The sequence below is a fragment of the Mytilus trossulus genome, chromosome 2 (assembly GCF_036588685.1).
Source record: "Mytilus trossulus isolate FHL-02 chromosome 2, PNRI_Mtr1.1.1.hap1, whole genome shotgun sequence".
Taxonomy (NCBI): domain Eukaryota; kingdom Metazoa; phylum Mollusca; class Bivalvia; order Mytilida; family Mytilidae; genus Mytilus; species Mytilus trossulus.
This window is the reverse complement of record NC_086374.1, coordinates 98,801,793-98,816,995: the sequence shown is the minus strand read 5'-3', so window position 1 is coordinate 98,816,995 and position 15,203 is coordinate 98,801,793. Positions and strand designations below refer to the sequence as shown.

Here is a 15,203-nt window from a genome sequence, read left to right as displayed (position 1 = left end):
TTTTCTATTTGAATTCTTCGCTCAGTTATTCTATAATTATGTATATCTTATTACAGTCAACCTCCATTCCATTTGACCAGAAGAGGATGGGGTGAATTCCCAGTCAGGGTACAACTTCATTTTAAAGATCAGAGAAACAAAAGAGTGGATATTATTCATCAGCTTAAAGTAAGCTTAAATGTGCAGTTGTGTTTTTGTTAAAGTAAGTAATGTTAGGTTTTAACATACATAAATACACAAGAGAGTGACCTGGTTTCACACACTTTAGACATCTACCATGCATTAAATTTTACTTATTACTAAAAGTCTAGAAAAAAATACAGTTACCTCTATAGACATACTGTTAATTTAGAAATTATTGTGAATTTTTTTTGCCAAAAAATACGACTGGGTAAATATAACAATGATAAGAACTTGCATTCACAACTCAATTCCCAACCATTAATGTCACATTTTTTTGTCCATTCTTCAAAAATCACTAATGATAGATGCACTCAATAATTTTTGAATTTCCAGTAAATATTATTTAAAAAAAAATAATTGAAAATTCTAGACAAGTTATTTAACAACTGTTCTACATGAGTGTGCATAGATTTGCTTGGTTGATAATTCATGGCTTAGTTCAGCCATAATAGGCATATTTAACCAAGAAAACTAAAGACATTATTTATTGCAATTCATTAACCATGGACAACCACTAAATTACAGGCCCCTAACTTGGGACAGACACATAAAGAATGTAGCAGGGTTAAAATACTTATATTATGGTTTGCCTCCCTAACAAGCAAACTTTAATTTATTGTATTTTGTAAACATTTGTATGTGTATTCTGCACATTTATAAAATTTTATGATATTGATACTGAGAAATGAAATTAAGAATAGAAATGGAGATTATGTCAAAGAGAAAACAACCTGACCAAAGAGAAAGTGGGTCTTCATCACAAGAAGACCGATTATCTTTCAATTGTTCTTATTATAAGAGATAATGTCTAAAGCAAAATTTTGAAAACATATACATGTATCTCTTTATTCTATTTATAGCTTGACAGAACTTACACAGGATTACAAACTCTTGGATCTGAAACAGTAAGTAGACAAAAGATACACATGTAAAATGTTATCTGATAGCTAAATATGTAAAATGTACAATCATGGCTTGTGTTTGGTGCTGTCTGTAGCGGCTAAAGATATAATAACAAAATGAGAGAAATTACTAAAGGTCCTATATCATGTACAGATTGGCAAAATGAAAAATGTAAAATTAATGGTGTTTAAGGCTTCGTGTCTGTTCCTAATTTGAGTTCAGATTCTTAACTATATATATATATTAGAAAGGATATTTCACTGTAAACTTTTATGGAACTATAAATGAACATAGAGTTGCAGAACAAATAGTTGCCTGTATTGAATGACAGTTGCTACTCTAATTTTGTTTGTTTTTTTATAAACTTTTACAAAAACCTTTTCTGAACCCAGACTTGACAACTACCATCCTCTTGGTGTCTAGTTTAAAAAATGTTATTTCTTGTCTCTGAACACGATCTTCCATTAAGATAAAATATATATATAAAAGAAGATGTGGTATAATTGCCAATGAGACAACTCTTCACAGGAGATTAAAAGACACAGAACTATAGGTCACTGTACAGCCTTAAACAATAAGCATAGCTCATACTGCATAGTTGGCTATGAAAGGCCCTCGAAATGACAAATGTAATATAATTCAAAGGAGAAAAACTAACAGCCTAATTTATGATTAAAAAAATAAACAAATCAAATAATAGCCTGTTAACCTGAAATAGCAAAAGTTAACTTGTAAAATTTCTCACTTTACACACAGAATATGACTGAGATGATCAATACCATGTTAATTATCATCACTTTATTCATTAACAGATTCCAATTATATATGTTTAAATTGCACCTTATCTAAGAATCCTGGGTTTTGATTGGTTGATAGCCAGTGAATTTTTCACCAATTTACTGTTAAAAAATACTCTATCTGATTGGATGCTTGTAACGTCATGATCATCAATGCGTTTTTGAAAGCTAACATTCGGTGTAATTAAACAGATATATAGCATGTTCTTGAGGGGTATTTGCGAAAAATAATAGTCTTGAGAATGAATTTCCCTCGACTTACGGCTCGCAAAATTTAACATTCTCTCGACTGGTATTTTTTGCAAATACCCCTAAACATAATATATCTGTTTAAAATCTGTGAAGATGCAATATCTTAAAGGTTTCTGAAAAAAAACACCAATAAAAGACCTGTGAAGCCCATAATATGTTTGTAAGAAACAAGAAACACACATGTTTGAATGAAACAAGAAACAGACATGTTTGAAAAAAACAAGAAACACACATGTTTGAAAGAAACAAAAGACATAGAACTCTTGAAATACAGTATTGTTATTCCTTGGAATCAAGCGATAGAAAAAAGAAGCATACTAATCAAGGAACAGTTAAAAAATCATATATAAATATTATTGTTTGGTTTGTATCATTTTATACCTAAAGTATTGACTCTATATAAAATTGAGAATGGAAATGGGGAATGTGTCAAAGAGACAACAACCCAACAATAGAAACAGCAGAAGGTCACCAACAGGTCTTCAATGTAGCGAGAAATTCCCGCACCCGGAGGTGTCTTTGTATTCTTCCTAGTTTTAAATTTGAATTTAATTTCATTAAGAAGAATGAACTTGGTATTACTGAGGTTCAACTCATATAATATATGATATCTTGAGATCTATTTTCTACTTGTGTAATTTTCAGCTTGTTGATATTGAACTGGAAAAGGAGAAAGTTGATGAAAAATTGACTACAGTTTGTTTGCCAGTGACCTTTGATCTAAAGAATCAGTTAAAATCTGACAAACATATAGTGCATGAAAATAATGTTACAATTCCAGAAAAACAGTCTCCTAAAAAGAAAGTGATAGTGACACCTTCTGTAAATGGAATACAAATTTCAGGGGCAGCAACTCCTCATGTTTCACCGTGTGTAGCAGATAAAAATGGCACTGGTGTGCAAACATTGATCTCTAAACAAACGTGCAGTAATATTTCTGATAAGAAAAAATTGACAAATTCATTAAGTAATGCAATAAATGGCTCTCCAGTGCAACTTGTTTTAGGAGGTGTTGGGTCTGTGACAAATCCAAATTTTCCTGATGCAAGGGGAGACAATAGAACTAAGACCCCATTAAAGGGAGTTATCATCTGTAGTGAAAAGGGAGACAAATCTCCCTCCTCAGTGAATCAAAAGGAATCAAATTCAGCTGTGATTTTACAAGGGATTGGTTCACTAAGTACAAAACTAGCACCAAGTCAGAATCAGATGAGAATTATAAGTGGAAATTTACAGAATAGTCATGTAATTGCACAGACTTGTTTGTCTAAAACAGGCATAGTGAATGCTTCATCCACATCTAAAACTGCTATAGTTCAGCCAATAGTTAATGCTATAAATAGAAGTGGGCAACAATCCGAATCTCTTATAAAAACTTCTAAAGGAAATTTGATTCTAGGGCAACAAATAATTGGTAATAATACACTCATTGTTCAACCAAGTATACAGACAAACAAACTCAATACAATGATTGTCAAGCCAACTGTACAGAAGACTCAGTCAAACATGTTGCTGATTCAGACTGTTCCACAGGCAACCAGACCACTAACTGTTCCCTCAGTAACAAAATCTACTACTGTGGTGGTACAGCAAACTTTACAAACTTCAACAAAACCAAACACTATGTTTGTTAATCCAACATTGCTGGTATCTCAGGCAAAAACATCTGTAGTACAACCCTCAGTTAAATCTGGTGCTGTTACTTTACAAGTGTCGAGTATTGTACAGCCTGAAACACAAACATCTAAATGTGTAGGTGCTAGTCAACAGTCACAACTTATGAACATTTTAAAACCCCCATCTGCTAATTTAGTGCGGTCTGCACAACCAACTACTCAACCTCAAAATGCCTCTACAGCTTCCCCAACAGCAACCTCAGCCTCTCCTCAGACATTATACTACAGATGTAAAGATGCCCAAGGCAACATTTTTTTAGTACCGCAGCAGTTACTGAAACAGGTTATTCAATCTCCTGGCAAATCAAATACTCAATCAGGGCCAATTTTGTTGACTGGAAATACAGCTAAGTCAAATACTCAATCAGGGCCAATTTTGTTGACTGGAAGTACAGCTAAGTCAAGTACTCAATCAGGGCCACTTTTGTCCTCTGGAAGTACAACTTCTACTGTGTCAAGTGTAAAAGGATCAGTAAGTTCTGCTGTTATTTTCAGTACTAACTCTACAGCGGGTTTGAAACAGCAGACTCCAGTTGAAAAAGGACAAGTCAATCAGAGCTTGCCTGTCATTATGGGTTCAGCCAATAAGAAGTCTCCTATCATTTTGAGTTTGAACCAGACAGGTCAAGTTGTCAGTTCACAATCAACATCAGCCAATCAAACTAAATCTATATTGAAAAGTACAGTGCCATTGGGTCAAGATGCTAATTCATTATTGAAACCAGCAACTGTGTTATGTGAAAAAAATGTGAAAACTGCATCAGTTTCGGCAAATTCAGGGGTTAGTGCAAATGTAGGTCAACAGCAACTGACAACTTCTTCATCATTAGTAACAACTATTATTTCTAACTCGTCACCAAGCAAATTGAAAAATGTGGGCAATATTAAGGCCAATGTTACCTCTGTACCTACAGCATTAACTATACCACAAGTCACTAGTATCAAGTCTGGAAATAGTCTCTTACTGACAATGAGTTCAGCTAATGGAAAGACAGTTGTCATGCCAACACAGAGTTTGAATTCAAATACCTCAGGAACAAAATTAGGAACTTCACTTCTGTTTCCTGGGAATCAAAAACAAATAGGAATTTCAAAGATCTGTCAAAATAATACACAAAATACAAATTCTACTTCACTTGGAAATAAAGGCAACTTCAATGTTGGCTCTATAGGAAAGGTTAATGTACCAGAATCAACTCTTAAAACTTTGAATTCAAAACCATCATCTGTTACCATCACTACATCAGCTATGAATGATGCGAGTTCAGTGTCCGAGAACCAGTCTCAAGGTCAGATATCTAGTCAAAATCACCTTCAGGTGACATCTCAAGGACTAAAAATTATTGTGAATCCATCCCAGAAGGCGAATGGTGTAGGTATAAATAATCCAAATCAGGAAACAGTGCTTGCAAACAAAAATGTACCCTTAAGTACAAGTGAACCTAAAATTAAAATGAACACGGTGGAAAATTTTAGTATGAAAAGAAACAGTGTTAGCATTTTACCTAAGGAATTTCAAATACCAGTGATTTCAAGTTCTCATCCGTCTTCACTATTGACTTCAACGAATATTGTTAAGAAAACAGTGTCGATGTCTGATTATTCGACAACTTCTGCTCCGTCCTTGACATTAATGACATCTTCAGTCAAAGGTCAGAGTTCATCTTTACTTTCTGGTGAAAAGAATTCAATAACAGGAACTGTTGGTGATAAGAAAATAGTTGTTGATCTATTATCTGAAACAGAACGAAGACTTGAAGCTTGTCGACCCGAAAAAAGAATTATTTGTTTACGAAAAAAGTCAGATCAGCGAAGACCATCAACGCCACCACTCACTGTTGAGGAGATTAAACCTTTAAGGTATTGTCATATTTATTACCATGATTACGCTTTTTTTTAAGACAAAAAATTTTTAATATGTGAAATTTAGGCGGTTCTCCATTTGTAAGTTAAATATATGCAAGTTTGTGATTTTTTACAGTATTTAATACTATTGTTTCCCTGATTTGTCTTTGATTTTTTAAAAGAAATTGCAGATTTACCTTTGTTTCAAAAAAAGAAATACTTGGTGTGAATAAAGTTTTATACTATATTCCATTATTTTAGTGAATATTTCATGCAAATTTTCATTGCATATAAGATAATACACTTTTTAGCTCACCTGGCCCGAAGGGCCAAGTGAGCTTTTCTCATCACTTGGTGTCCGGCGTCCGGCGTCGTCCGTCGTCCTGCGTCCGTCGTCGTTAACTTTTACAAAAATCTTCTCCTCTGAAACTGCTGGGCCAAATTAATCCAAACTTGGCCATAATCATCATTGGGGTATCTAGTTTAAAAATTGTGTCCGGTGACCCCGCCAACCAACCAAGATGGCCGCCACGGCTAAAAATAGAACATAGGGGTAAAATGCAGTTTTTGGCTTATAACTCAAAAACCAAAGCATTTAGAGCAAATCTGACGTGGGGTAAAAATGTTCACTAAAAATAGAACATAGGGGTAAAATGCAGTTTTTGGCTTATAACTCAAAAACCAAAGCATTTAGAGCAAATCTGACGTGGGGTAAAAATGTTCATCAGGTCAAGATCTAACTGCCCTGAAATTTTCAGATGAATCGGACAACCTGTTGTTGGGTTGCTGCCCCTGAATTGGTAATTTTAGGGAAATTTTGCTGTTTTTTGTTATTATCTTGAATATTATTATAGATAGAGATAAACTGTAAACAGCAATAATGTTCAGCAAAGTAAAATCTACAAATAAGTCAACATAACCAAAATGGTCAGTTGACCACTTTAGGAGTTATTGTCCTTTATAGTCAATTTTTAACCATTTTTCGTAAATATTGGTAATCTTTTACAAAAATCTTCTCCTCTGAAACTGCCAGGCCAAATTTAAACAAACTTGGCCGCAATCATCATTGGGGTATCTAGTTTAAAAATTGTGAGGCGTGACCCGGCCAACCAACAAAGATGGCCGCCATGGCTAAAAATAGAACATAGGGGTAAAATGCAGTTTTTTGCTTATAACTCAAAAACCAAAGCATTTAGAGCAAATCTAACAGAGAGTAAAATTGTTAATCAGGTCAAGATCTAACTGCCCTGAAATTTTCAGATGAATCGGACAACCTGTTGTTGGGTTGCTGCCCCTGAATTGGTAATTTTAGGGAAATTTTGCTGTTTTTTGTTATTATCTTGAATATTATTATAGATAGAGATAAACTGTAAACAGCAATAATGTTCAGCAAAGTAAAATCTACAAATAAGTCAACATAACCAAAATGGTCAGTTGACCACTTTAGGAGTTATTGTCCTTTATAGTCAATTTTTAACCATTTTTCGTAAATATTGGTAATCTTTTACAAAAATCTTCTCCTCTGAAACTACCAGGCCAAATTTAAACAAACTTGGCCGCAATCATCATTGGGGTATCTAGTTTAAAAATTGTGAGGCGTGACCCGGCCATTCAACCAAGATGGCCGCCACGGCTAAAAATAGAACATATGGGTAAAATGCAGTTTTTTGCTTATAACTATGAAACCAAAGCATCTAGAGCAAATCTGACAAGAAGTTAAATTGTTAATCAAGTCAATATCTATCTGCCCTGAATTTTTCAGATGAATTGGACAACTGGTTGTTGGGTTGCTGCCCTCCAATTGGTAATTTTTAAAGAAATTTTGCCGTTTTTGGTTATCTTGAATACTATTATAGATAGCGATAAACTGTAAACAGCAATAATGTTCAGTTAAGTAAGATCTACAAATAAGTCAACATGACCTAAATGGTCAATTGACCCCTTAAGGAGTTATTGCCCTTTATAGTCAATTTTTAACAATTTTCATTAATTTGGTAAATTTATGTAAATTTTTACCAAATATAGTTCTCTGTTACTAATGGGCAAAGTTCATGATAGATATAATTGTAAGAAGCAAAATCGTTCAGTAAAGTAAGAACTTCAAACACATCACCATCACCAAAATACAATTTTGTCATGAATCCATTTGTGTCCTTTGTTTAATATGCACATAGACCAAGGTGAGCGACACAGGCTCTTTAGAGCCTCTAGTTATTTCTTGTTTGCAAGTATTCGGTTTTAACCAGTCCAATAGTCAAGATGCTATTAACAAAATAATAACTTAAAGATGTACTTTAAGACCATCTCCAAGAGATTTTTGCAAAATATGTCTGATAAATGTCAGATTTACTTCAGATTTTTTACAACACATTAACCATGTTAACTGATAAACTAGAAAGAGTGAAAATTTCTTTAAATGTTTTATTAGTATTATATATGCATGATATGTATATATTCCTGAAGATACAATTATTAAAAATTTTGAAATAAAATTGTGAATGGAAACAGGGAATGTGTCAAAGAGACAACAACCCATCTTAAGAGCAGAAAACAGCCAACACTATAAGGTCTTAAACACCTGAACAGGAGGCAGTCTCCAGCTGGCCCCTAAACCAACGTGTACTAGTTCAGCGAAAATTAAACTAAACTCTGAAACATATATAAGTATTGTATATTTAAAAAAGAAGATGTGCTGTGATTGCCAATGAGACAAATCTCCACAAGAGATCAAATGATACAGAAATTAACAACTATAAGTCATTGTACTGCCTTCAACAATAAACAAAGCCCATACTGCATATTCAGCTATAAAAGGCCATAAAATGACAATGATAAACAATTCAAACAAGAAAACTAATGACCTATTTTATGAACGAAAAACAAATATGTAACACATAAACAAACCACAAACACTGAATTACAGGATCCTGACTTGGGACAAACACATACATACAGAATGGGCCCGTTCAACATGTTAGCGGGATCACAACCATCCCTTAACCAGGGACAGTGGTGTAACAGTTCAACAGAAGAACGAATTAAGAAAATAAGTTGAAAAGGGCTGAACTCTTATGATGCCCCGAGATGGACAACGAATGGATACAAATAGAAATACAATCACATCTGAGTAAAACACAAAGTTTATTAGCTGTGTACTTGTGTATCCCAACAACAAAAAGACACTAATTACAGATCTGAGAGTACTCACAGTTTAATACTGACAGCTAGTTCAAAGCCACTAACAACTAATAAAAAAATGAATAAATAGTTTACCATAATTTGTTTAATAATATTTCTACTAAAACAGAACAGAAAAACTTTTGTTTATATTATTTATACATTTTACAGGACAGAAGATTTCCCAGATGTATTGTCACTTATCAGAGCAGCAGTCAGAAGGCATCCCATTGTTTCTCTCACAGCAGGTTATTTTCTCTTAGTTTTCTTTGTATAATGCTTCCATAGTAAGAATCTTTTATCTGTGATTACCGCTACTACAAATGTTTTCACAGTTATAAAGTGTTTACCGTGACTACTAATGTATTCACAGATATTACAAGTGTGTTCAGTTAAAATGTGTTCACAGTTATTACATAATTATATGTGTACAGTTATTACACATGTTTTGTAGTTCTAGATTTCAAAGTTTATCTAATACAAAAATGCAGTAGTGTTCCATTACCACAGATGGTTTGTTTTGATTACTATAGACTGACACAATAGGTTATATTTATTCAAAGCTATGACAACTTGGAATCAGCAAAAAGTTCTGTGATTTACCTTCATGCAGACTATTACTTTGATAGTTTTCATGATGAATCAGAATATCAAACTCAAAAATATTCATGTTCAGGTTTTGAATATGCTTGTGATATATGCCACTTGACATTAAGCCGCCAAACCATGAGTGAAAGGATGCTATAACCTGAACCAAAGTATAAAGTTTTTGCCACATCAGACATCAGGATATTGTGTTACCATAAATGAGTCATCAGATTGATAAATATTTAAGGTGTTTAGGTACCAGTAGCATTGATAAGTCAGAAATAATCATAAAATAGTAGGGAGAATTTGTTCAATTGTTAATGACTGGGTGTTTTTTTTGGGCAGGGGAGGGGGGGGGGGGGGGAGTTGTGTGTTCTTTATCTTGAAAAAAATTTAAGAGATAACATTTTATAGAAATATTCATTAGCAATATATATTTTAAGTCTTCATATTTCTTTTTAAAGACAAATATCAACACCCGTACTGTGCCTCAACTTCTGAAGAATGGTTGTCATGGAAAGTTGGCAAAAGACGAGCTTCTGAGGTTAGTATGAATTGTATTGTAAATTGGTTCTGTGAAAATCTGGAATGTAATATTCAAATGCTAATATAAAAAAGAAGATGTGGTATGATTGCAATGAGACAACTATCCACAAAAGACCAAAATGACACAAACATTAACAACTATAGGTCAGCTAAGTCAGAACAAAAGGGGGATTTAGTCTTCAATGTGATGTAACTATTATGTGGCGTCATATATCAAATAGGGTTATATTTTGACAAATGTTCAGTTACTGTATTTACTGGGTCACGAATGATATAACCCATTTTAAATTAGCGGCAGCAAGGGGGATAGATTGAAGTGTATAGATTGAAGATTATGTTGAAAAACCTGCATAATGAAAAATTATGAAACCTCTATGATTTCTGTCACATTTTTTGATGAAAAATGCTGTTTGGATAAAGTGATGTTATTTAAAAACACTGAAATTGGTTGATGGTGATCGAGCTGAGAAGTGCGGTATAAAAAATCCAGACTTTAAAATAATACATCTGTGGAAAAGGAAATGTAGAAAAAGGGTTGGGTTGGATAGGGCCAGAATTTTACATGCAATAGATCAGCTACAGTTTCATCTGATTTCTCATTATAATTGCAAGGTATTCTTTTTCATGCAGAGAACATGGCATAATTTGCATAGCTTTAATCTGTAACAAGAAATGGCAAAAAATTGGATTAATTGAGAATCTTGGAATTGATGATTTTATTAAGAAGTGTAAAAAGGGTTTAGTTGCTGAAAGGAGTAGGTCCGGTAATACCCCTTTTTGGCCCCAAAATATGGCAGTTTTACAAATAGTTATTAATTGGACAGTTGAATGCTTCTGCTACATAAATATGGGCTATTTTTTACAATACAATGCACATATATCGGGGTTGTAGCACCATTAAGTCATGCTAAATTACTGAAATCTTCAAAATTCTATCATTTTGGTTAAATTTTAGACGGTTTCCGTGTAAAACGAAAGTGGCTGCATTCGTGTTCATCCTTAATATTGAAATGTAAGTTGTATTTTATAATAACACATAACATAAAGGTTGTGGATGAACTCGGATGCGGCCACTTTCATTTTTGACAAAAACCATCTGAAAAGTGACGTTTTTTGGCATATTTGAGAGATTTTTCATATTTGAGCTTGAATCGGATCGTTTTTAATGACTAAATTAGTTAAAATCTTTCACAAAAACTAATTGAATCAAGTTAAATAGACACTTAAGTGGTTAAAAAGTGGTCAAAATCTTTCGTCAGATGAAACTGAAATTTGAGGCCAAAATGAGTCCTTACCGGACCTACTCCTTTAATTACCTGGATTTAAGACAATCTTGAAAGTAATTTTGATATTTTGATATGAATGTACAAAATGCATATTTGAAATTATATTACAGTGGCAAAGAGCTGCATTCTGTAGAAAATTTATCCTAAACCATATTAAAGGAGAAACCTACAAAGGGACAAAACTCTGGACTACCAAGCAGATTATGTTGTGGTGCAGATTACATGCATTTAGTCCACACTATCTAGGTAACTATTTACGGGGATAATTTCATTGGGAAAAAACTCTGGACTGCCAAGCAGATTATGTTGTGGTGCAGATTACATGCATTTAGTCCACACTATCTAGGTAACTATTTACAGGGATAATTTCATCGGGAAAAAACTCTGGACTGCCGAGCAGATTATGTTGTGGGGCATATTACATGCATTTAGTCCACACTATTAAGTTAATTAATTATAGGGATACTTATAAAGGTAAAAAACTCTGGACTTCTGAGCAGATATTGAAAATAGGAATGGAATATCATTAAAATTGATATAGTTCAGGTAGTACAACAAGAAATGGATTTACGTACTGAACTCTATAAAAAAAGTTGTTTTCACATCAGGAACATTAGCTATTCCTCCCTTAATGTAGGCAAAATAGGTTGGACAGCATTAATCAAAGACAAGGATCCTTAAAATAGAATGTGTTGACTGTTGATTGTAAAATTCTGTTGATCAAAACAATTTTCTTTATTGAATTTTTTTCAAAAGCAGTGAAAATATCTGTGATCCCTTGTGGCATGCTGCCATTCATTTTAAACCATGAACAAAAATCGCTAATCCTCTTTATACGACCGCAAAATTTGAAAAAATTAGTTGTATATTGCTATCATGTTGGCGTCGTCGTCGTCGTCGTCGTCGTCCGAATACTTTTAGTTTTCCAAATTGGGGTCCAAAATTAAACTTTGTTTGATTTCATCAAAAATTGAATAAATGGGGTTCTTTGATATGCCAAATCTAACTGTGTATGTAGATTCTTCATTTTTGGTCCTGTTTTCAAATAGGTCTACATTAAAGTCCAAAGGGTCCAAAATTAAACTTAGTTTGATTTTAACAAATATTGAAATCTTGGGGTTCTTTGATATGCTGAATCCAAACATGTACTTAGATTTTTGATTATGGGCCCAGTTTTCAAGTTGGTCCAAATCAGGATCTAAAATTATTATATTAAGTATTGTGCAATAGCAAGTCTTTTCAATTGCACAGTATTGCGCAATGGAAAGAAATATCTAATTGCACAATATTGTGAAATAGAATTTTTTTTTTTAATTAGAGTTATCTTTCTTTGTCCAGAATAGTAAGCAAGAAATATCTAATTGCACAATATTGTGCAATAGCAAGATTTTTTTTTAATTGGAGTTATCTTTCTTTGTCCAGAATCAACTTAAATCTTTGTTATATACAATATACAATGTATATTCACTTTTTACTACCAACTGATAAATTAAAATAATCTTTACCATTCAGTGATAACAAGCAGTTTTTTTACATCTTAATATTTTATGATGTATTTAAATGAGTAGTTATTGTTGCAAACTCCATTAGAAATTTTAATTGAGATTAGTTTTGGAATAAGGGAAAGGGGGATGTGATTAAAAAAATTGCGTTAAATTTTTCTCATTTGAAAATTCATAAATATAAAGAAAATTTCTTCAAACATTTTTTTGAGAGGATTAATATTCAACAGCATAGAGAATTGCTCTAAGAGAAAACAAAAATTTTAAGTTCATTAGAACACATTCATTCTGTGTCAGAAACCTATGCTGTGTCAACTATTTAATCACAATCCAAATTTAGAGCTGAATCCAGCTTGAATGTTGTGTCCATACTTGCCCACACAGTTCAGGGTTCAACCTCTGCGGTCGTATAAAGCTACGCCCTGCGGAGCATCTGGTTTCTAAATTTAATCATTCCCTGAATTTTTCTTTAATTTCATGCAGATTAGGCTTTTTATTCTATCATTGTCTATTGTTATAATGAAATAATTTATTTCCAGGCAAATTTCACTTGAATGATGATTTTGATTGTAAATGTATAAATATATAAAAACATAATATGAATTTCATGATGGTCTACCGTTACTAGTGAATGATTAGTTTCTCCTTGAGTTGTTGCTGCTACATTTTAGATAACTGTTAAAATCTCCATGTGGACTTAACTGTAAATTGAAGTTCTTGAATATATACATAGATAACAAATACTTTTCCTCTTCAGAACTGCTCAACTAATTGAAGATAAATTATAAATATGAACTAAATGTTCTATCTATAGTTTTGTACATGTACTTTATTAAACAAGCCTTCCAGAAGGGAAATAATTTTGTTATAAAATGTTAATATTTTTGCAGAATCAACCTTGCATCCATTTGGTGTTGAACTCACAGCAGACAGAATCGGCAAAAAATTCTCATCGGTGACATGTCCATCTGAAATAATTTCTAGTGATCTGAAAGACAGCTCTATAATAGAAATAAACGAGGAAGAAGATGTAGACATTATAAATATGGGTATGATTACTAACTTTCGTTAGTTGGTCCATTAGTTCGTTCATCTGTCTGTCCCGCTTCAGGTTAAAGCTTTTGGTCAAGGTAGTTTTTGATGAAGTTGAAGTCCAATCAACTTGAAACTTAGTACACATGTTCCATAAGATATGATTTATCTAATTTTGATGCCAAATTACAGTTTTTACCCCGATTTCACGGTCCCCTTAACATAGAGAATGATAGTGTGAGTGGGGCATCTGTGTACTACAAACACATTCTTAATTTAAATCTGATTTCAGTGTCAACAGATAATTTGACATATCCCCCAGTCAATGCATCACATGATAATCAGAAACTGACGGGCCAGTGTTTACATTTTAAAATCTGTGCATCACCAGACTTAGCATGATTAACTTTTGAGTTATCCTTAATCACCGTTTGTACTATGTTCATGTAAATCTGTTCTACATAAAGGCAACAGTAGTATACCGCTGTTCAAAACTCATAAAGCTATGGACAAAAAACAAAATCAGGTAACAAACTAAAACTGAGGGTAACACATTAAATATAAGAGGAGAATAACGACACAACATTAAAATGTACCACACACTGAAACGAACTAAGCATTAGACAAAATCCTATGAGAATAACAAATATAACATCAAAACCAAATACATGAATTTGGGATAGAAAAGTACCGTGACACGTTTTATAGTAATGTGAATTCACACTCAAATATAAGAGAAAACAAACAACACAATGGAAACACAACGTTAAAATGTTACACACACAGAAACAAACTATGATATAACAATGGCCTTTTTCCTGACTTGGTACAAGACATTTTTAAAGATAAAAATGGTGGGTTGAACCTGGTTTTGTGGCATGCCAAACCTCGCACTCTAATGGCAATGTTAAATATAACATTGAAATGACAACATAATATTACAGGACTACAATACAAATTAATAGGAGAACGTTTCTAGACAAAGAAACACATGATTATAAGATAACCAAAAGGCATCAGGTTTAAAATTCAATACGCCAAAAAGGCGCCTCGTCCACACAAGACTCACCAGTGACGCCCAGATATAAAAGATCGAAAGTGAAAAAAAAGTACAAAGTTGTACAGCACTGAAGATCAAAAGTTGAAAAAGGTTGTGTCAAATACGGCTATGTTTTTATGCTTGGGATAAGAACATCCTTATTATTTAGAACAATGTATGCTAGTGCAAACAGTAAATTTTATCAAATGAATATAAAAGATATACATAATGAAACTGAAGTATTAACTAATTACAGAAAACAAAACTGGAATACATAATGCAAAGACCAACACAGAAAAATATACACACCCGACTTAGTCCACGCCTCAACGCAAAAAATCATAAAAACGACGTCACATACGAAGTGGTGAAAAGGC

The 15,203-nt window shown here is 33.0% G+C and overlaps 1 protein-coding gene across 4 annotated transcripts in view; it reads left to right on the top strand.

The window, feature by feature from the left end:
• The window catches only part of LOC134708506 (YEATS domain-containing protein 2-like), a 37,387-nt gene that overhangs the window by 10,773 nt on the left and 11,411 nt on the right, over positions 1–15,203 (top strand). For 3 of the 4 annotated variants that reach the window (XM_063569108.1, XM_063569109.1, XM_063569110.1), the window contains 7 exons: positions 57–168; positions 1,044–1,088; positions 2,781–5,671; positions 9,005–9,081; positions 9,886–9,965; positions 11,364–11,499; positions 13,646–13,804. In XM_063569108.1, coding sequence (XP_063425178.1) covers positions 57–168; positions 1,044–1,088; positions 2,781–5,671; positions 9,005–9,081; positions 9,886–9,965; positions 11,364–11,499; positions 13,646–13,804 — 3,500 coding nt within the window. Of the gene's footprint in view, positions 1–56; positions 203–1,043; positions 1,089–2,780; positions 5,672–9,004; positions 9,082–9,885; positions 9,966–11,363; positions 11,500–13,645; positions 13,805–15,203 lie in introns of those variants that run through there. The other variant, XM_063569111.1, reaches the window with a different exon arrangement.